At 54.8% G+C, this 21,374-nt stretch overlaps 9 protein-coding genes across 9 annotated transcripts; 5 read left to right on the forward strand and 4 right to left on the reverse strand.

Annotated features, from left to right (window-relative positions):
- Positions 1 to 170: 170 nt before the first annotated feature.
- On the reverse strand, positions 171 to 2,544 carry PFLUO_LOCUS967 (uncharacterized protein; the record flags this gene model as incomplete). The annotated part of the gene is made up of 3 exons (XM_073787478.1): positions 171 to 2,140; positions 2,191 to 2,358; positions 2,409 to 2,544. The coding sequence occupies 3 exons, from the start codon at positions 2,542 to 2,544 to the stop codon at positions 171 to 173; spliced, it is 2,274 nt and encodes a 757-aa protein (XP_073635062.1).
- Positions 2,545 to 2,888: 344 nt separating this feature from the next.
- On the forward strand, positions 2,889 to 6,698 carry PFLUO_LOCUS968 (uncharacterized protein; the record flags this gene model as incomplete). The annotated part of the gene is made up of 3 exons (XM_073787479.1): positions 2,889 to 3,045; positions 3,103 to 5,699; positions 5,751 to 6,698. 3 exons carry the CDS (start codon positions 2,889 to 2,891, stop codon positions 6,696 to 6,698), a joined length of 3,702 nt encoding a protein of 1,233 aa, XP_073635063.1.
- Positions 6,699 to 7,201: 503 nt separating this feature from the next.
- Positions 7,202 to 7,734, reverse strand: PFLUO_LOCUS969 (U6 snRNP-associated protein Lsm7; the record flags this gene model as incomplete). The annotated part of the gene is made up of 3 exons (XM_073787480.1): positions 7,202 to 7,329; positions 7,385 to 7,456; positions 7,545 to 7,734. 3 exons carry the CDS (start codon positions 7,732 to 7,734, stop codon positions 7,202 to 7,204), a joined length of 390 nt encoding a protein of 129 aa, XP_073635064.1.
- Positions 7,735 to 8,565: 831 nt separating this feature from the next.
- PFLUO_LOCUS970 (uncharacterized protein) lies at positions 8,566 to 10,448 on the forward strand (the record flags this gene model as incomplete). The annotated part of the gene is made up of 2 exons (XM_073787481.1): positions 8,566 to 9,181; positions 9,241 to 10,448. The coding sequence occupies 2 exons, from the start codon at positions 8,566 to 8,568 to the stop codon at positions 10,446 to 10,448; spliced, it is 1,824 nt and encodes a 607-aa protein (XP_073635065.1).
- Positions 10,449 to 11,135: 687 nt separating this feature from the next.
- PFLUO_LOCUS971 (uncharacterized protein) lies at positions 11,136 to 12,284 on the forward strand (the record flags this gene model as incomplete). Its single annotated transcript, XM_073787482.1, has 3 exons — positions 11,136 to 11,372; positions 11,451 to 11,932; positions 12,014 to 12,284. 3 exons carry the CDS (start codon positions 11,136 to 11,138, stop codon positions 12,282 to 12,284), a joined length of 990 nt encoding a protein of 329 aa, XP_073635066.1.
- A 718-nt stretch (positions 12,285 to 13,002) lies between these two features.
- PFLUO_LOCUS972 (uncharacterized protein) lies at positions 13,003 to 14,611 on the forward strand (the record flags this gene model as incomplete). Its single annotated transcript, XM_073787483.1, has 2 exons — positions 13,003 to 13,854; positions 13,988 to 14,611. 2 exons carry the CDS (start codon positions 13,003 to 13,005, stop codon positions 14,609 to 14,611), a joined length of 1,476 nt encoding a protein of 491 aa, XP_073635067.1.
- A 281-nt stretch (positions 14,612 to 14,892) lies between these two features.
- Positions 14,893 to 17,527, reverse strand: PFLUO_LOCUS973 (PAB-dependent poly(A)-specific ribonuclease subunit 3; the record flags this gene model as incomplete). The annotated part of the gene is made up of 7 exons (XM_073787484.1): positions 14,893 to 15,920; positions 15,973 to 16,128; positions 16,183 to 16,327; positions 16,377 to 16,565; positions 16,887 to 16,960; positions 17,014 to 17,162; positions 17,415 to 17,527. The coding sequence occupies 7 exons, from the start codon at positions 17,525 to 17,527 to the stop codon at positions 14,893 to 14,895; spliced, it is 1,854 nt and encodes a 617-aa protein (XP_073635068.1).
- Positions 17,528 to 17,932: 405 nt separating this feature from the next.
- Positions 17,933 to 19,556, forward strand: PFLUO_LOCUS974 (UBX domain-containing protein 10; the record flags this gene model as incomplete). Its single annotated transcript, XM_073787486.1, has 2 exons — positions 17,933 to 18,061; positions 18,120 to 19,556. 2 exons carry the CDS (start codon positions 17,933 to 17,935, stop codon positions 19,554 to 19,556), a joined length of 1,566 nt encoding a protein of 521 aa, XP_073635069.1.
- A 170-nt stretch (positions 19,557 to 19,726) lies between these two features.
- On the reverse strand, positions 19,727 to 21,132 carry PFLUO_LOCUS975 (uncharacterized protein; the record flags this gene model as incomplete). Its single annotated transcript, XM_073787487.1, has 2 exons — positions 19,727 to 20,554; positions 20,605 to 21,132. 2 exons carry the CDS (start codon positions 21,130 to 21,132, stop codon positions 19,727 to 19,729), a joined length of 1,356 nt encoding a protein of 451 aa, XP_073635070.1.
- Positions 21,133 to 21,374: the final 242 nt, after the last annotated feature.

The raw sequence follows: 21,374 nt of genomic DNA on the forward strand, positions 1-21,374 counted from the left end.
CCCCAGGTGGAATGGCACTCCAGTCAGTCAGTCCCAAGCGCCGAGATTTGATCAACATAAAGTTAAAAGTAAAAAACTCCGGGTCCTTCGCTATTCGAATATCAGACACATTCATCCATGCTGGTCACTCTCTCCAGACAGCTATATCACAACCACAGGTGGTATACAGCTCAGCCTCCACGGTGGAAGCCTTCCTGCTGCCAGTCATCACCGTGCAGCTGACCACTCCCACTCCCACTGCCAACACCACTGCCGCCGCCACTACTCCCGTATGCGGCCGCGGCGGCGCTACCTACGGCGCTCATGGCGGTGTGTTTCTCGATTTCCATCGTGCTCATATAGTAGAGCATGGTGAAAATGAGAATATGCAGGGCGAAGCAGTACCCCGCGAAGAGGTTCCGGCTGGTCCGGTTCGCGAGGATGACGCGGGTAAGCGAGAAGACGATCCGTTCCGGCAGGCTCATGCGCTTGTATGCTCGTGCGGATTCACGGCCGCGGAACGCTGCAAATGGCGAGATGCGAGCCTCGTAAGCGGATTGATACCGGTCAAGTGATAGCCCTGAGGGTGTATCTGCGTTGTAGATGGATGCCGAGCTAGGTGCGTTTGCATAGGACGATGCAGATGTCGACGCGCCGTTGCCGCCCCGGCTGTAGGTCGACACGTACCGGGTCTTTTCGTAGAGACCTAGGTTGTCTTTCTGGAGAGAGGCAACTTCCTGTCGAAGGGATTTGACAGTGCTGTACGTCTTCGACAGCTCCTCCTCTAGCTCGGAGTTCTTTTTCTTGAAGCGATCACGCTGCGCTTGGACCATGGGCAGGATGCCAGATCCACCGCCGACGGCCTCCCCTGCACGGATCGCATCCATCGTGTGCCCAGACACGGCGCTCTGGTCGAAGCCAGAGATGATAGATGAGGTGGGTGATGTCGCACCCCGACGCGACGGGTATCTCGAAGAGTAAGTGCCAGCAACAGACATTGCTGCTGATGGGAATGTATTGGCCGCCTCTTGCTGCACAGAGAGCAGGTCATTTTCGAGAGTGCTTGAAAGACCACGAGACTTTTCGAGTTCCCCCTTTGTCGTCGAAAGCTCGCCACGCAAACTCTCGAGTTGGCCCTGAATATCGCGGTGCGATACCCGCAGTAGCGTAAGTTCGTCGGTCAATTTCTTGTTTCGAGCCAGCAACAACTGCTCCAGGTTCTTGTCCTTGGATTTCGTGGCAGCACCGTTCGTGTCGGCTTGTGTCTCTTCAGCTGCCTCGCCCGTTTCGTCATCATCGCCCGCAGTGAATTCAATGGACTTGATCATCTCCAGCTCCCGACGAATATCCTCGTAGTCAGACATCTTGTTCAACCGTGATCGCAACTCGTCCCTCTCGGCTAAGGTCTTCGAGCTAGTCCGCTCCGACTGAAGGAGCTTGGCTTCCCAAGAGTGTCGGTCAGAGTCCTTATCATAGCGTGCAGCATCCAGTTTCCGCAAGAGAGCCGAGTTCTCCGACTGAAGGCGCTGATACGCAGGGTCATCATCGACGGACGTGGATTGGTGCGAATGTGATACCGCTTGGGCCAACTCGAGCCGCAGCTGCTCGTTCCGTGCCTCCACTTCTCCTAAGCGCAGGCTTGTCTTTTCCAGATCAGCAGAAACAAGCTCCAGCTCAGCCGCAGTTGCGCCACTCCGAGAGTTGTCATTGTCATCACCTTCACCCAGACGTTCAGACACTTCATAGCTCGCTTTGATTTCTTTCAGCAAACGCTCCTGATTCTCCACCTTCTCTTCCAAGCTCTTTTCCTTAGCGGCCCAGTTATTGGTCTTTTCTGACAGCACTGCTTCCCAGGATGCTTCAATCTCCTTAGCCCTAGTCTCCTGGGTTTCTTCCAACTTCTGTCGCGCAGCACGCTCTTCTTGTAGCCGCTTCTCGGTTTCCTCTTGCTGCGTGGTAAGACGTTCGACAGACCGCTGCAATTGGTCTTTCTCGGAGGTGAGTTTAGGAAGTGTATCTTCGGACAGCACGAGAGAATCGACCGAGGCTTCGAGGAGTGGGTATGGATCTGGTGCTTCGGATAGAGAGGAGTACAGTTGCAGGAAGGATGAGGAGGATGTTTTCCCTTGGTTGGTCAGGACGTCGATGAAGGACTGGTATGCTGTGGATTTGTTAGTTGTTGATTGCATATCTGCGCATGTGCAACCTCACCTTTTACCAGCCCTTTGTACTCCGTCAGTTTGGACTGGTCGTCGAGCTTCTTGAAGTCCTTCGTCTTCTGCGCGAGGTCTTTCCTTTGGACGAGTGAGTCCCGCTGTTGCGCAACGATATCCGAGGCCGTTGTATCGAGCTTGGCGATTGTCGCTGCCAAATCAATGCCTAACCCAAGGTGTCAGCGGCCGCTCCAGTCTAACTTGCGGAGATCTTACCTCTCCAGGCCGCAATCGCGCGTTGGTACTTGGTTGTTTCCTCCGAGACTTTGGCGGATACTGGAGGCTGAGATCCCTGGCCATCCTGTGCGAGCTCAGCAGGCACAAGGCCCTCTGTGATGGCGAAGGAGTCCATGTTGACCCTGCCAGGGAAGATGGAGACCAAGTGTCACTGCGCGGAGAACGGGACACGCGGCGCCCGGACCGACGATGATCCGATGATTGCGACCGAGCAGGGATAGTAGGGAGCTGAGGTAGTGTTCACTGGTATTCACGGAGACATGGCAATAGATAAATCATCAATAGGGGATAAATGGAGGAAGAATGATATACTCCGTGGGTAATACTCTCGAGGCAGTGCCTGAGTAGTCAGCTCCCCTGAGGCTGATGGACTCTGGTCTGACCGCCTTCGCGGGCGGGAACTAGGCCCCATCAATAGCTGTTTCCCCGAGCTGCTTGCTCACCATTCATGCCACCACCATGGCTCCGCCTGACGATGGCTTCGGTCCTCGCAAAAGGCGGAAGATTAGTCCGAAGGGGACCGTCCCATATATCTTGCGGACCTTGTTCGACCAAGTGCCCTTGACCGTCGAGGAAAACAGCTCCGAGGTGCACATCACCTGCGTGGAGTACTGGAGTAAGCTGCCCACGTCGAACGGGAGGGAGGAACTGCCACTAATCAAATGACCTGAAGATGAAAACTTATATATCGGCACATCGGCGGCAGAAATCCTGCACTTTGTCTGCCTGCCAGCCTCCGATGAATCGAACGAGCCTACCTTTATCCTGGCATCGCGGCTGCCGATCTTCTATGTGCAAGATGCTGCTCAGTCAAACAACCAGCCTGGTGTCCAACAGATCGTCATTCTATCCTCGGTGAATAAAGCTTGCGTCCTGTGCAATGGCACGGTCACGTTCTACCTGTTGCCCGAACTCAGCCCAGCCTTCGATTCGACCAAGGTCAACCCCTGCCGCTGGATTGGTGGATTGGATCTGAACCGAGACCCAATGGACGAGGAGCCCCCAACCGTGATGATTGCTATGCGGAACAGGATCATGTTGGTCCAGATTGGTGATGAGGCGAAACGAATCAAAAAGATTGATTTCCCTAGCTGCTTGGTTGCGGCTCGAAGAGGGACAATTGCCTGTGCAGCCGATACGCGCTCATACTCGCTGCTGGAGGTGGAACAGCGGCAAAAGATTTCGCTTTTCCCAATATCCTCCTTGAACGAGGTCTTTGAACCGGGACAGATGGAAGAGATGACGCCGGCGTCCCACACCTCCCCAAGACGATCGCCGTCGTCATCCTATCCAAGCTCGCCTCCCGTAGATGCACAGGTACATGCCAGAAGCACTAGTCTTAATGCGTTCGTGGGGATGTTACAGCCCGAGGCGCAAGCAAGCCAGCAGGATCGAGCATCAGCGGGAACGCCAGATCCTTTTACGTCTTCGGGGACGTTGAGACGGTCGAGCTCATCAGAACGGGATGAAGTCTCCAAAGAGGTTACCGATGAGACCGAGGCTCCATCTGCAGCCACTGACAGCACAAAGCCATTACCGCCATTGCCGAAGCCAACGACGAAACGACTACTCCAACCTCATGTGGCGTCTCCAACACCTTCTGAGTTTCTCCTGGTGACTGGTACGGACGAAATGGAACCAGGTGTTGGGATGTTCGTGGATATGGACGGCGAGGTCGTCCGAGGCACGATCAATTTCCATAAATATCCCAAATCCATTGCGATCGATATGGGCGAGGATGATCATCTGCTTCAGCCAAATGACGAGGATCGCGAGGAGTGGATTCTTGCCGTGATTGATGACAGTGACGAACAAGAACCATCGCGATATCTACTGGAAATGCAAAGGTGGGATGACGACCCTGCAGAAATCGAGCGCAACAAGCGATGGATAGAATTACCCTGTGCTGCTGAAGCAACTGCAGCTCAAGTGGGCCTAGGCCATACCATCAGTCCGAGCCATCTCGAATTGGACGACATCGGCAAGATTCTGCAGATGGTCCGTCTAAAGACCTCGTCGTTATTGCCCTATACCCCAGACCCCGACCCAAGGACCCAGGCATCAATTGAACACATCCAAAGAGAGAAAGAGCTCCTCGAGTCTCAAGAATCCACCGACTCTGAAGGGCCCAAGAAACCAGAGAGAGCATCTTCCCAAAATTGGGAGATTCAACGGATTGCCGAAGAAGCCAGATTCGCGCGCGGACTGGGCAAGCTTCAAAGCAGCCTTCTGGTGTGGTCAGGCTCTCAGATCTGGCGCGTGCTGCGAAACCCCTTGGTCGTCCAGCTCGAGGACAGTCTGCAAAATGCCCAAAAGGATACCGTCTTAGATCGCGACGCCGTCGTGGACTTGATGATGTCTTTTCAGGACACTGAGCCCAAATCTGAGGCCGAATTCATTGGCTTGGGTTATATGAAGCAGAAAGCAAGCTTGTTACTGTACGGGGACTTGTTCTCGATGAAACCAGAGAATCGCAGCGACGCAGTCATTGACAGCACGGAACGAGCACTTTTGATTGGTGACTTGGATCCTCGTCTGGCATTATTGTTCATCCCACTGCTGCGATGCGAGGTGTTGCAAGGCCCACAAGGAATTTGGATTCACGCTGGCTTGGCGACTGTTGTAGAAAAGTATATCGAAGCAGTCGGCAAAGCAGACCATACATCTTCTCGGTCATCTGTCTTGGACATGGTGAAGCGCTTCCTCATCTCTTGGCAGCAAAAGAGAGGATATGGCAGTATCACTGACGAAGATTATGTCTTTGACTCCACCGACGCCGCGCTCTTGCATCTGCTTCTGGAGCAAGATACCAACTTGACCGCAGGGCAAGGGACGAACTCCTCAACTCGCACCGAGCTAAACAGGCTCGTTGATAATTGGAAGGGAAACTTTGAGCGGGCAGTAGCGCTTCTGGAAGAATACCGGAGACTTTTCCTGCTCAGCCGTCTTTACCAAAGCCAGAAGATGTCTGGCAATGTGCTCAAGACATGGCGCAGGATTATCGACGGCGAGAATGATGCTGGCGGCGAGATTACTGTGGCTAGTGTCGAGGCCCAGATGCGCAGGTACTTGGTGAGGATCAAAGACACGCACTTGGTCGAAGAGTACGGCGCGTGGCTGGCGGGGCGCAACGCCGAGCTGGGAATCCAGGTGTTTGCAGACAACTCGAGTCGGGTGAGAATCGATCCTACGGATGTGGTGGAATTGCTCAAGGAGCGAGCTCCCAATGCTGTCCAAGTTTACCTAGAGCATCTGGTTTTTGCCAAAAACGTAAGTCTCAACCCATGTTCTCTTCGCCATGCGTGTCTAATTTCCGAGCAGTACACACAATACGCCGACGACCTTATTTCTTACTACTTGGATACTGTCCTCTCAGTGCTCCAGTCTTCGCCTGCCGCGCGAAATTCTCTTTCAGAATCCTACTCAACCTACCGAGCCCTGCGGCCGCCTAAACCAACCTACCTCAACTTCATCACCGAGAACACCCCCGCCGAACCCTGGTGGCAGTCTCGTCTGCGTCTGCTCCAGCTCCTAGGCGGCAGCTCGGGCACCCAGTTCACCACCTCGCCCGTCCTATCCGGAATCAGCTACTCAATACCCGCCGTTTTGGAGCGCATCGAGCCATTCCAGAACGAGCTCGTCTCCGAATGTATCATCCTTGACGGACTACAGGGCCACCACCGCGCAGCGCTCCGCCTCCTAACCCACGGACTAGGCGACTACGACTCCGCCATCCGCTACTGCCTTTTCGGCGGGCCACGCCACCAGACTGGCAGTAGTGCGCCGCCCGAACTTGCCGAGCATGGTCTGCAATCGACGCTCTTCCGACATCTGCTAGACGAGTTCTTGCAGATCCAAGACCTGTCCGACCGCATCGAGCGCACCAGCGATCTCCTCGCGCGCTTCGCGGCCTGGTTCGATGTTCGCGAGGTACTGGATCTTGTCCCCGAGGCTTGGAGCGTGGATATCGTCGGCGGGTTCCTCGTGCACGTTTTCCGGTCTCTCGTTTCACAGAGCCGTGAGGCGCGCGTTGAGCGCGCCCTCAGCGCGAGCTTGAACCTGCGCGTTGGAGTGGAGTGCATTGATGGCATGGAGAAGGCTGGCCCGTGGGTTGAAGAGACGGATGGTGTGCGGCGCCTGAAGGATCTGACTATGCGCCCTTTGCCGAGGCCTCCTGGGGAAGCAGATGCTGATGATGCTGATGAAGGCGGTGATGATGGGGACGTGGATGATTATGGGGATATGGTGCACCCTGTTTCTGATACATAGTGTTGCGCCGTAGGATTTGGGATCTGTACAGAATCTTTGATACCTCCGTGACTATATCTTCCTCAATTGAAGCGTTATGACTATGCATATTTCTCCTGGTGCTGGTTTAGTCTTTGTTCTTGCATTTGTTCTTTTTTTTTGGTAGTAGTCTAGGTAGTTATATCCTCGGGGAGTTTCAAGTTGAAGCGTCCAGCAGTGAATGACTTTTTATCATCCGAATCCCGTGAAAAAAAAAAGAAACCCTGCATCCAATAATACGCCCCTCCATTCCCTTCGTACATAATCGCTGAGCCATGATTTCGGATGGATGAGAAAGAAGCTCCACCAAGACGCTGGCGCTTCAACCCGGCAGCTCGCCCGACTGGAATGCGAACTGATCAAGATGAAACGAACCTTTCGTGGAACGTTGCGCATGTCGCCGAGGCAGCCTTGCCAAGAATGTAGTGGAACCAGTGAGACCAGTGAAATCCTTGACCGGAGAGGTACATCGTAAATAACATATTTTACTCCTCGGGCTGCACGAACGGATTGGCGATCTCCTCGCTGCCGTCCGCGGGCGAGATCAGCACGATCAGAGTGCCGCGCGCGACGATCAGGCCCAGCGAGCGCGTTGTTTGGTTGCCCTCGTCATCTGGAATCAGTCAGTAAAAAAAAAGAGAGAAAATTGAATTACAGAGATGACGCACCGCGCATAGATTCCTTGACATCGTCGAGAACCAGGTTCATGAGCTGGTCGTAGCCCTTGAGGGTTCCAGAGACTGCAAAAAGTAAGTCAGTTAGTGAAATGCATTCATTATATCAAGTGAAAATCAAATGAAAAAAGACAAAGAGAAAGGAGGAAAATACCCTCGCGGCCACCATTAAACTTCACCTGCACCTCCTTGTCCATGTACTTGTTGAGGTCGAGGATGTTTTCCTTTTTGGGCTTCTCCTGCGCACCGCCACCACCGCCACTTTTCTGCTGCGAGCCCTGCTGGCCGCGCGGGCCTCCACGGCCACCACCACGGCCCCCTCGGAACGAGCCTCGTTCGGACATGGCTTAGCTGGTTAGCAAGCACGTCAGAAAAGAACACAAATCAAAAAGAGAAAAGGAAGAGCCGGGCCGAACGGTCAAAGCTGGGCGTGAGGTTTTTTGGGGGGGGGGGGGGGGGGGGTGGGGGTTTGGGCGGTTTGTGCCCTTTCGTCGCAGCCAGCGGGACAGCGGACCAGTAGGGACCCAGGGAACACAGGGGAAGGGAAAGTGGAATGAATATGTATGAGGGATTTTCCGCCAGGACAGACCGACAGACATACCTAGATTGGGGGTACTAGCTAGATCAAGCGAGAAGATGTGAATGGAGGTGGAACGAGAGGGCAGAGAGTGGTTGGATTCCCGCCCGGCCGTAACCAATACATACATACCGCCCCCCCTTTCACTACGAACCAATGTGGTTCCCGCCGAGTGTACCAGGCAGCTGCAATACCACCTGCTGGATCGACGGGGCGATTACGCCATCTCCTCGGAGGGTGCACCATGGTCGTTTCCACTGGTTCGATGAGCGGCCACGGGCAGAACCTGCAGGGTCATTTCCACCGGTTGTTAGTCTAGTTTCAACGGGCCGATATAGTCCTAGGAGGACCCTGGAGGGAATATTACCGTGACAATACCCGTACTCAGCGGAGTCCCGCCTCCGCTGGCACATCCGTTGTCTCTCTCTCACGCTCACTCTTTCCTTCTGTCTCTGCCACCCTCATGGTCTCAGTCCCATCCTCCCCAGCGGCGACCCCCGCTTCTCTCCAGCCCTAACACACACCGTTTTTCTGCTTTCCCTTCTCCCAACTCTTGACATCGTCAATCTTGGCCCATACTGGACCGCCTTCACTCGCCATGGAGTCCCGAGGAGAGATGGCGGAGCCGTCCAACAAGCGCCCTCGGTCTCCCACGGGCGACTTCCCTCCCCTGACGGCCAAAGCCCCCAAGACGCACTCGAACCACCTCCAGATCAACTATCTCGCCCGCCAATACCCCGACAACCTCCCGCTGGTGTCCGTCGACGACACCATGCCGGCGATCATCCACCTGCTCGGCGAGTACGACGGCGTGCTGCACCGGCACGAGAGTATCGCCGGCAACCTTGGCGCATGCCCGCTGGGCCCGATCCTGATTAAGCGCTTCGAGCGCCTCTTCGACGGGCCCCCGCGCGTGCTCAAGACGCACGGCAAGGACGGCCCCACCGTCACCTGGCTGGATGTCGTCGAGTTTGCCAAGAGCAAGCCCGAGCAGTTCAACTTGGAGAAGCAGCGCGACGGCGTGCGCGTCTGTCAGTTTTACACGAAGCAGTGTCGCGTGGAGATCAGCGAGGAGGACTTTGTGCTCATCGCCTCCGGCATGCCGCAGAAGATGATTCCGCCGCAGCCGATTATCGAGGATGAGGAGAAGGAGCTGGGCGCATTGGAGATCTTGGAGAAGAATATGCAGCAGATCATCCAGATGGCCGATCAAGGTGAGTAGTGATTGCTCCGGACGATGTTGATATCAAACTCTAATTTGCCGCATTTATAGTGTCTGCGCGAGCTCGGCAGCTGAACCACCGCATGAAGAACCGGCGGACTGCCATCGTGAGCCGGCGAGAGAACGATGCGTCTCTGAATCAGTCCCACTCTGCGGGGGAACCCTGGCGTGAGGCGAACGGTCACGGCGGGGGATCGCTCAACTCCGCCTCACCCTCGTCCGGGTTTGTCGCTGTCAACGCGAATCGCCATGACGACGAAGAGAGTCTTTCGTCGCAGTTTATGTTTTCTCACTCCAACACCGACAATGTCACCATCATCAACGGCACCTCGATCAAGGGTGCATCCCCCACGACGCGGGCCGAGCTGATGAAGAAGTTCTTTACCACGGCAGACCGCCAGGCGCGCGGCTACGATGATCCATCGAACCTCAACCCACAGCCCGCACGGCCGCGGCCACGGATTTCCGATGCGGCCGAGTACAGCCTTTACAATACCGCGGTGACCCCGGTCGCCATCCCCAGCACACCGTCCTCGCTACTGCCGCCACCAAAAGCCAGCTCTCAAGAGAAAGAAGATGGAGGGCTATGGAAGCTGGAAATGATTGCGCGCATGAACGAGTTGAAACGCGGGGAGCGCCTGTCGCCGCCTTGCGATCGGTGTCGGCGGCTGCACATGGACTGTCTCAAGAACCTGACGGCGTGCATGGGATGCACCAAGAAGCATGCCAAGTGTTCCTGGAGGGAAGTCAAAGAGGAGGAATTGCTCGCGGTCCGACCGCACATCCTATTCCCCTCTCGCTCAGGCGAAGCGTCCCCAGGCGGTCTTCCTACGACCGGCGCACATTCCCCGAGCAACGCCCTGGCGTCTATGGAACGCCCCGTAGGGTCAGTGTCAGACACTCACCATCATTCGCACCATTACCGGCGCGAATCCGCCCCGAGTGCCCCACATATTGAGTCCGGGTCGACCGCCTCGATGGTTCCGGACAGCTCTCCCCGGCGAGCCCTGAGCGAGAGCGATCAACCCTTCCACGAACGGCGCGTCGCAGCCGGGACCACCCGCCCACCACCCCAAACGGAAGACGATGATCCCGACGCAAATCAGCGCTTGATGCAAGCTATCCTCGACACGGTGGACCACCACACACGCGTGGCGGCTGCCGTTCAGGAAAAGGAGCGGGGCGCCGAACGGCCCGGCGACGGCAGCAATGACCGGGATGCCGAGCGCGATCGGGAACGACGGCTGGTGCAAGCCTAGTGTGGGATGTTTGTCATGTGTTACTGTGTACAGTGAAAACGAGGGCGTTTCTATTTTCTGGCTTGTTTTGTTTACCAGCGCTTGGAGTTCTGTTTCGGATGGAGTGACGGGATGGGGGTTCTCCGGAATGGGGTGTCTTCGGGATGGAGGTTCTCCGGGATGCATGGAAATAGTTCGCATTTTGGTCATTCGTGTTTTTATATCGTTATACCAATTGGATTTGGCATGTTCAGCAACAAGGTTCCTACGTACTAGGTCCGATAAGATCCATCGGACAGGAAGAGACTATAGCCGGGTGATGCTCCACAAGAAGAGGGCGGAATGCTTCCTCACATTGGTCATCATCTGGTGGGGTATTAACTATGAGAGAGCTGCATAGGTGTCGCCGAAAGTATAACCGGCGGAACATGATTTACTAGGTAAACCCTGCTCAATTTGTGGTACTAGGCACGTCTCCGTAATTCCGTACCCAACATTGGTTGACTGGCGGGGTGTCTAGTGGGGTGTGTTTCTCACCATTATCAATCTCTGAATCATCGGGAACGGGGGCTGCGGGGAGACGCCAACTGCCGAGTTCAGCACCGGATACAAGTGAATTGATTTAAATAAGAAGCAGCCAGCCCCTACCCCGGACTCCTTTTTTTTTATTTCATTGATCTGATTCCCTCCCCCACTTTGGTTGTCACCATGGATCCCTCGCAGGTTAAGATCCCGCCGATGAAAGATCTCACGGCGGAGAACATCACCGAGAATGTCATCACCATCAACTCGCTCTGCGAGGACGAGCGCATGAAATACGTCCTCGAGCGCCTCGTCACGCACCTGCACGACTTTGCGCGCGAGACCCGCCTCAGCAGCGACGAGTGGATGACCGGGTTGCAGTTTTTGACGGAGGTGGGACAGATTTGCACAGATGTGCGCCAGGTATGTATAACCCCATCATTCTTATAAAGAATATGTCTTTTTTTGTCTTTTTTTTCTAATGTGAGTGATGAAAAACAGGAATTCATCCTCCTCTCCGACGTCCTCGGCCTCTCCATCCTGGTCGACTCAATCGACCACCCCAAACCCGCGGGCTCCACGGAAGGCACCGTGCTCGGCCCATTCCACACCCACGACGCCGAAGAGATGCCCGCCGGCGAGTCGCTGTCCCATGATCCCGCCGGCGAGCCCCTGCTGGTCGTGTGCACTTTGCGCGACACAGAGGGGCGGCCCATCGAGAACGTCAAGATCGATATCTGGGAGACGGACTCCTCGGGCCATTACGATGTGCAGTATGCGGGGCGTGAGGAACCCGATGGGCGCTGTATTATGCGCTCGGATAAAGAGGGTATCTTCTGGTTCAAGGCTATTACCCCCGTGCCCTATCCGATCCCCCACGATGGGCCTGTGGGGAGGTTGTTGAAGAAGTTGCATCGCCATCCGTATAGGCCGAGCCACATGCATTTTATGTTTGAGAAGGAGGGGTATGATCATTTGATTACGTATGTTTCACTCCCTCGTCTATTTTCTATGATTTGGTTTGATATCATGCTTGGGGGGAGAGAATGCTGATGATCTGATAGCGCGCTCTACCTGCGTAACGACCCCTATGAAACCTCCGACGCGGTCTTCGGAGTCAAGGACTCCCTCACCGTGGACATCGGCAAGGCGGGCCCGGAGATCGCGAGCAAGTACGGCGTGCCGGAGGGCCATGCCTTGCTCACGTACGACTTTGTGCTTGTTTCTGATGCGGAGACGTTTGACTTGCGCGCGAAGAACTCGATCGTTGCGCTGGATAAGCTGGGACGGAAGGTGAAGATTGTTAATGGGTTGCCTGTGCCGGATTTGGATTGAACAATCCAACACGCAAGTTGTGATGGATTACTTCGGGTGAGTTATGATGCAGTATTTATGAGTGGGATGATGGATGCAAGTTCTTGTATATACCTTTTCGTTTATTCAGTGCATGAGATTGTCAGTTCACGAGAACGGGAGAGTATTTGAAGAAAGAGGACATGTAACACAGAATCCGAACGCAACGCGTCAGTCCTGCCGATGATTGTCAATGCCATTTCTCATAATTGCTGCACCATCAGTCCACATCGGAATATACGCCTCGGTCATAGAGATATGACTAGCTGATTGACTTGTTTGTCCGTGTCACAGTGCAGTGCTTGCTTAGACTCGGTGTGACACACTGTACAGACAGGTACGCACCTAGACAGTGTGTACCTACATTGCACCCATTCCTATGGCAGTGTAATGTACTAGGTAGTACGGACCGAGTAGTACGTGCAGCACAATGCACGGGACACATCGAGCCGAGTACAAATCTTCAATATTGATTGACTCGCAAGCAGGTTTGTCGCGTCTTGTCCCACCTGCTTCTCTGGACAGGGATCTAGCCTCCCTCTATTTAGCAAATGGCCATATAGTTGCATAGCTATATAGTAGTGTGTTTGTTATCCTACCTATACCCATCCCATCCCATCCCATCCCATCCCATCCCATCCACCCCCATACTTGTTGTTCTGCGCCTTGCCTTGCTTTACACATATTTTCTCTACCCACGATGCGGTTAACTCACCTCATCCTCCCATTAGCGGCCGTGGCACCGCTATGCTCTGCATTTGTGGTTCCGGATGAAAAGGTGCTCGGCCAGCTCCGCTTGGAGAAGCAGCAGTCGGAACAAAATGCTGCAGAGCTGGGTGTTTCTTCTCATGGTGTGGATGTCGAGGAGAGTGATATTGATAGTGATCCGTTGTGGGCTCTTGCCATGATGAACGATGAGCATGACCGCGGCTTGCATGCTGTGGATTCTTATTCTTATATCACCGCTCCGGAAGACAGGGTGTATACTACCCAGGAAGATGGGGAGGATGGTGATGATGGTGATGATAGTGACAGCGACGATGACAGCGACGATGACAGCGATGAGGATGAGGACGACGACGACGACGATGATGGAGAGCACAGAGCCCCCCATCACCGTCCTCACTGCCCAGGCTCAGCTCTCTGCCCTGCAAAGCTCACAATCTGGCAACTCCTCAGCGAATCCCGCCAAACAACCCGCCTAGCCGACATGCTCTCGCCGGACACCAAGCTCGTCACGCTCCTCAACAGCACGTCGGCGAACCACACAGTCTTCGCGCCGACAAACCGCGCCCTCGCCCGTCTGCTGCCACGCAAAAAGGGAGGAGCCAAGCAGCCCTCGCGCAAGTTCCTGAACCGGTTGCTGCGGTACCACGTTATTCCCGGCAGAGTCGGTGTTGAAGAGCTGGTTGCTGCTGGGTTGCAAACGCTGCCGACGCTGTTTAATGAGTCTGCGCTTGGGAAGAACTTGCCGCAGAGGGTTGTTGTCTCCAGGGGGTTTGAGGGGGAGGCGGTTCTCAATTGGGGAGGGACGATTGTTGCTGGTGATATTGTGAGTATTCCTAACACTCTTACATCTGATGTGTAAAGAGAAAGAAGAACTAACCATTCGACAGACCGCAACAAACGGCTTCATCCACGCCGTAAACACCCCTCTCCTCCCACCCCCGCTAACCCTAACCCAGCTCGAGCTATCCCCCGAAACATTCAGCACATTCGCACTCGGCCTCTCCAAAACCGGCCTAGTCAAGAACCTGGCCAACAAGAAAAAGAAGAGTCACAAAAACGGCCGAGGTGGAACGACCTTCGTGCCCACGAACGACGCATTCAAGCGTCTAGGCCGGCGCGCGAATGCATTCCTGTTCTCGAATCAGGGAGAACACTGTCTCCGTGCGCTGCTGCAGTATCACCTTGTGAACAATCAGACGCTTTATTCTGATGTGTTGTATACATCCACCGGTGTGGTGGAGGTGTTCAGCTCCAAAGCGAATGTGGGGAAGGGGGTTCATGTTGTTTTGCCGACGAGGTTGGGGAATCGGACTATTAGTGTTGATCTTAAGTATAGACACCATGGGGATGTTGTGATGCGGGTGAATGGGTTTGAGAGGGTTGTGGAGTTGGATCGGATTGCGAGGGATGGGGTTGTGCATGTTCTGGATCGGGTCTTGATTCCGCCTAAGATGGTGGGTGGGAAGGAAGAGGAGGCGAGTGAGGACTCGGGGGAGATGAGTCCTGAGGAGTTGGAGGAGAGGCTGCTAGGACAGTACGGGGTTGAAGCAGAGCAAGAGAGGATTCATGCTGAGCTGTGATGATGACCAGAGAGACAGATCAGATTGCATTGGGATAATTCTTCATTCTTTGAGTTATTTGACTGTATATCCATCGAACGGCAGCACCAGCTTGACTGCGTGCCTCGTAAATCAAAATGCCTTCCTTCCACTCACAAAGCCTCGCGGCTATAACAATACCTCTTCCTTTCCCGTTGCTCGTATTGCTTGCTGCTCCGAAACAGGAAAAAGAACGCAGTCCCAAAATCATATAATCATAGCATAGCCACATGGTCCGAAAAAGAAACCCTCCCTCCCAGTAGTTAGTGCATTCGCCGCGCCGGCTTCATCAGCGACTGGAAGGATGACTCGAGCGCCTTCTTGATCTCCTTGTAGCTGACAATAAAGCAATTCTGCTCGTCCCGGCTGATCAGAGTAATCTTCTCATCGGTGCCCGCGTCCAGCTTGTTCAGACAGGCCAACACATGCCCCAGATCGACCACCGGATCGCCCTGAGCATCCACTTGATGGAAGACGTAATCCCGGAAGATCTTGAGGAAATATCGCTCGCCGGTCTCCGACCACTGCCGGTCATGTTCGTATTCTGGCCGCTCGTTGACAAAGTTCAGCTTGGTCATCAGACGCACCAGACGCCCGTTCTCGAGTTCGCGGCTGAGATCCGATGTGAGCTGGTCGTCCAGATGGAGTGCCGAGTCAAAGGTCGACATCAGCTGGGACGAAATTCCCGTGATAAACACATCGATCGTCCGATCCTGGTCCTTCTGAAGTCCATTCAACAGCCAGAAGACCGAATTCTTCAGTTGTGGGCTATACGCCCGGGTAAAATGCTCCATGGCCTTGGTCGGGCTGTGCATCATGTTCGGCTGGTTGGCACCGAGGGCCACAATCAATTGCCCGAAATTGACCAGATCCTGCCGCTGCAGATCGGCCACCGTCCGCTGCGAGTCGAACTGCACCACATCCAGAACGCCACAAGCGTTCAGACGAATGCGGTTTTTGCCGCTCAACAAAACCTTGCTCGGTTCGAGGACTCGTGCCGCAAGTCCGTTGGTGTGGATCGATTTGACAGCGTTCGCAATCTGAGTCATGTAGCCCCAAATCACCTGCTCAGGGATATGGGTGTTTGGCCGGTTTTGGAACCGCTGACCAGCGCCCAGATGCTGCTCGGCAAGCGTTTTGGACAGCGGATGATAGTCCGTCACAAATATCAACGAGCTGTCTTGGAAGCTTCGGCTGGTAAATGCATCATGCAGAGTAACCACGCTGCCGTTGCACACCCGCTTCCACGCTTGGACAGATCGGATGGCCTTTTCGTTGGTCAAGCGGAAACCTAGACCGGATCATTAGTCGTAAGTTTATTTGCAAATCACAAACGGCCATACCTTCTAGTCGTCGTAGAGCATAAAAGTTCCCATCTTTGCTGGACTGTGCTTTGTACACCCAGCTGGGGTAGCCGAACGTCGCCGCGTTCTTCTGGTGAGTGAGATCCAAGGGCACAAGGGAATGGAAATAATCGACTTGGGAAGGCAGTTGTGTGTCTAGTATGCTGTCAACCTCACGGAGTTCTCGACGGCAGAATGGGTCCAACGTACTGGGTAGGGTTTGCAAGGTGGCAGCAGCCTTCTTCTGGAGTTCTTCGCGGAAGTCACTGGGGAGGAAGAGATCGTGGACATTCCGCTGGTAGCCAAGGGTGCTCTGGCTGTGAGGGCCAATCGGGGCATAGAGATGGTACTGGACCTGCAGGGTGTCAAAACGTGTTCCTACGAAGGACCAGGAAGTAGCATACTGGTTGCTGGAAGCCAGTCTGGTTCCCGAAGAAAGCGGTCCCCCCTAAAGCGGCGGCAGGATCGTGAGAGTAGGGGTTGGTCGGCACGCCCACAGCACCTGGAGTGCCTAACGGAGTCGAGGCGCTGACGAACGGATCGAAGGCGTTCGAGGCAGGGATACCTCCATTACCGTTACCCTGGAGAGGAGCCTGAAAGGATGGGTCAGTATGATAGAAGAATTCAGCGTGATTTGAGCTGTGATATGGATAGTCGTATTGTTCGGGAGGCTGCCACGCCCATGTCATCTCCGGGTGTGGATCGAACGGGTCGGAGGTAGAAAGGTCCAGGTGATGGGATGGACGTGGTGGCACGCAAGACACAATGGGATCAAAATCATCCGCCAGAGCATTTAAGCTCCGGGTAGAGCGATTGGACAAGGATCCCAGCATTGTTTGTTGTGAGAGGAAGAGAAAAAAAAGGGAAGAACAGTGTCTAGGTATGGACGAAAGGAAGGAACCAGTCAAGCTTACCACATCAAATCCCTGCGGTACAAACTCCTGCACATCGGCCACAGTCCAGTCGGGCGTCGCAGTTTCCTGTCTCGCTGCTTGGGTTGATTAGTACCAATACGTCTCGATTCTTGGGACAGACTCATACGGGATGCTGCAGTGCGCGGCTGGAATGGAGCGGCGTTGGCGGCTTTGGGCGAGATGGTAGACTTCTTGGGGGTAGACGCGCCATTGCCCGACAACAGCGACGGGGTGAAACTAGGCGAGTCCACGTTGAATCGTTTCTTGTTCGCCGCACTGATGATTGTCAGTTCCTAGGGTGTCTGAATCATGTTTGGACGAGTCTTCACCTCTCGGCTTGAGCTTGATATGCGGCATTCACTTTCATCGGATCGTGGTTAAAGGCACACCCTGACACTCGAGTCAGAGCCATTCAATCGACACCGTCATCAAGAATACCTTTATCCTCATAGCGACATCGTCCATATATGGTTACATTGCGGCACAACGTATCTTTCGCGTTCTCTGCTTTCAACCCCAATTAGTTACTCTCCCACGCCTTCCAGATGGTTCATCCATCCAATCTCACCTCGTGTCTTCATCTTGGGCGATCCCGTGGTGCGACGCGAGTCATCCAGCGGCGGCTTCCCGGTGGACGCCATAACCTGGGATGGCTGATATCCACAAATCGGTACGGATCAGTGCAGTAGGGTCTCCATTGACACCGGACTCGGCAAGACGAAGCGGCTCGGTCTGCTTGGGGGTGGCCGCATTCCCCTACGAATCGATGCCTCGCGAAACAGGTACACGGCGCGCCGCGGCGGGTCAATTCTGGGCGGAATCCGGGACAGCGGTCAAGGGCAGACCGGCCGGAGCAGGTGGCATGCGCTTTCCGATAAAAATAGGATATAATAATCGTCGCGAGCAGTTATAAGAGAGAGTCGAATGAGATGACGCGGGGCGAACTCGGAAGGGGGAGAGGAAGTGCCGGGCGGTGAGGGAGCTCAGAGTGAGGACAGCTTAGCTGCACTCTAGTTCACAGTCCGGTACTTTCCCTTGTCATCAACATGTCTGACCTCGACATCGGCCAACTCTCCGACAGTGAGAGGTCTGCACTGGAGACCTACACTACTCTGACCGGCCATGAACCTGCTGAGGCTATCCCGTTACTGCGTCGGTCACAATGGAATGTCCAAGTGAGTGATGGTTGGCCTCATAGAGTAGTAGCTCTTATGCTGATACACTACTTCACAGATCGCCGTCTCCAAGTTCTTCGATGGCGAAGGTCCCGATCCCGTCGAGGAGGCCCGCTCGGCCATGAACGACCCTCCACCACCGCCACGACCAGCCCGCCGCACTCAAAACCTCATGTCGGACGATCTCACTGCAACCCTATCATCACCGGTCACTCGTAGCGCCGATCTCGCACCCCGAGTCGACACCCAGCCCGAAGACCAACCCGTATACCGCCCACCATTCATCCTTGCCCTCCTCTTTACCCCATTCAGCCTGGTCTACCGACTCCTCGCCAGCTCATTTCGGCTATTTGGGACTCTCTTCCCGTTCCTGCCGCGGCTATTTACCGTCACCGTCAACCCCGCTCTACAGGGCGCGCGCCGAAACACAACCGGCCGGCGAGCACTCGGCCCCAAGGACACGGCGGCCCGGTTTATCCGCGAGTTCGAGGAGGATTATGGCTCGCACGCGATTCCGTTCCTGGAGAACGGGTACAACATGGCGTTGGAGAAGGCGCAGCGCGATTTGAAGTTTCTGTTGGTTATTCTCATGTCCCCAGAGCACGATGATACCACCGGCTGGGTCAGGGATACGCTGCTGGCGCCCGAGGTGGCCGAGTTTATCAATGACCCCCAGAACAACCTGCTGGTATGGGGTGGCAACGTCCGGGATTCCGAGGCGTACCAGGTGTCCAACTCGCTGCGGTGCACCAAATTCCCTTTTGCGGCGGTTATCGTGCACACGCCCAATGTGTCCTCGACCGCCATGTCGGTGATAGGCAGAATCGCAGGCACCACCTCCCCGTCCGAGATGGTGACCCGACTGCGGACCAGTATAGCGTCCAACCAGGAGCCGCTGGAGCGGATCCGGTCTACGCGTGCCGAGCAGCAGGCCTCCCGCAGCCTGCGTGAAGAGCAGGACTCCGCTTACGAGCGGTCGTTGGCCATTGACCGAGAGCGAGCGCGGCAACGCCGCGAGGCAGAGGCGACGCGGCAACGCGAAGAACAGGAAGCGGCAGACCGGCAGGCCGCAGAGGAGAAGCGTCAGCGCGATCTCGCACAATGGAAAGCCTGGCGCACACAGTCTCTTCAGCCCGAGCCCGGGGCGGACGTCAAAGATGCCGTGCGGATTAGTGTCCGACTTCCATCGGGAGAGCGAATCATGCGCAAGTTCGCACCAGACGCAGATATTGAAGAATTATACGCTGTCGTGGAGTGTTACGAGGTACTCCAGGACGAGGCACGGCCAACAGATGTGTCTCACCCAGAAGGGTTTGAGCACCAGTATAGTTTCCGCTTGGTCTCTCCCATGCCAAGAGCGGTGTTTGCGGTCGATGATGGGGGTACGGTCCGTGATAAGATTGGGAGGGGTGGTAATCTCCTGGTTGAGCCGATTGTGGATGAAGAAGATGAAGACGAAAAGGAAGAGGCGGACGCGGAGACGGAGACGGCATGATGCTGTGCTCTGCCTTCTCCTCTTCCGTGTATTACTTGTTTAGTACTTTGCGTTCAGCATTCTGCCCATGAGATGAATACCACGTACTTGATGACACTCGTCTAGTTCTTCAAGTAGTTCAAGCCTCGTCGTGTTTGCCTTGCATATTCTTTTCTATCGTATCAGAACAACTATAGCAGACAAAGAGATTTCACCTCTACTGCAAATTCCCGAACAGCACCCAAAAACCGATCAACATCCTCTTCTCTATGAGCCAGATTCAGCGACACGAACCCACGCCGACCAACCATGATCCCGCGATCCAACATGTAGAAATAGAAACAGTCCCGTAACGTCTCACTATCCCCACCCCTCGCAAAATGAATACCAACCGCGCTCCCCATCCCCGAAAACTCGAGCCCCACCCATTCATGGTCCCTTGCAATCTCATTCCCCCCTCGACGCAACCCGTCACCCAGCGCATTCAACCCCGAAAGCGACTCCCTCGTCACGAGCTTCGAAGCCGCCAGCGCAGCACTCATAGTGAAAACATTATTGTTAAACGTGCCTGAGTGGGCGAGCACACGACCGGTCCCGGTTGTGCCGACAGCAGGATCAAATTGGGACATGATATCGGCCCGTCCGCCGAATGCACCGAATGAGAATCCCCCGCCGATGTACTTCCCCAGCGTTGTCATATCCGGACGTACCCCAAAGTGGCCTTGCAGGCCGTTGTAGTGTAGTCGAGAGGTGATGACTTCGTCGAAGATGAGGACGGTGTCAATCCGAGTGGCTTCTTCGCGGAGGAAAGTGAGGAATTCTGCTGTTGCCGGCAGCATCCCCGCTGCGCCTTGCATTGGCTCGACTAGGATGGCGCCGAGGTCGGAGGTGATTAGCTGCCGGGTGTGCTCGATGTTGCAGTATTCGCCGAGGACAAAGTCGAAGGGGAGATTCATGGGGTTTGTGTCATTGGCGAATGTTAGAGTACCTCCATGGTACCCATTTCGAAAGATCAAAACCTACATATGTCAATGAGCGAGAGAGACAGCAGGAAAGAACCACGCCATACCTTCTTCCTCCCCGTAAAAGCCAACGCAGCAAGCAGCGCAAAAGTATTAGCCTCCGTGCCAGAGTTACAAAACCTCACATAATCAATACTCTCGAACCTCTCCTTCAGGACCTCCGCCAGCTGCGCCTCTTTGTTTGAGACCGCGCCCATGCTGAAGCCATTCGATAGTGCTTCTTTGACTGCATGCTCTATCACGGGGTGTGAGTGGCCGTACAGCGCCTCTGAGAAATTGGACGTGAGATCGAGGTACTCTTTTTCGTCGATGGAGGTGAGATATTGCGCTTTCCCGCTTTTCATGGTCAGAGGGAATGGAGCGGAGCTTAGGACGGAGCGCGTGTTGCCTCCTGGGAGAGAGTTGCGGGCATTGTTGTGGGATGCGCGGGATTGGGGATTTGAGGTTATGAAGGTGTTTATCAGGGTTGAGAGCTTTGTTTGGAGGGTAGCAGTCCTGACGTCTGCGTCTGTTCCTGAGGTTGGTTGCGGGGTGGTGGGGACTTCCGGGTGAGGTACTGCGGTGGTGGTGTTCATTTTGAAGATTGGGATGGAGAGTTATAAATTTAATCACAGATTTCTCTCATATAACCGTGGGTACAGGAAGTTTTGATGACTTGTACCCTGCGCTTAGGGTTGTTGAACATTTGTTCTGCTGAGAAGTCTGATCGTGTTCAAGCCTCCATAGATGTGGGGGTGTGGAGTCTGGCGTTGAACTAGTCAACTGCCATCCAGCTGTGTATAGATCTAGAGTTTAGTTTCGTGATATTTCTTTGATT

Source organism: Penicillium psychrofluorescens (genome assembly GCF_964197705.1).
Source record: "Penicillium psychrofluorescens genome assembly, chromosome: 1".
NCBI lineage: Eukaryota > Fungi > Ascomycota > Eurotiomycetes > Eurotiales > Aspergillaceae > Penicillium > Penicillium psychrofluorescens.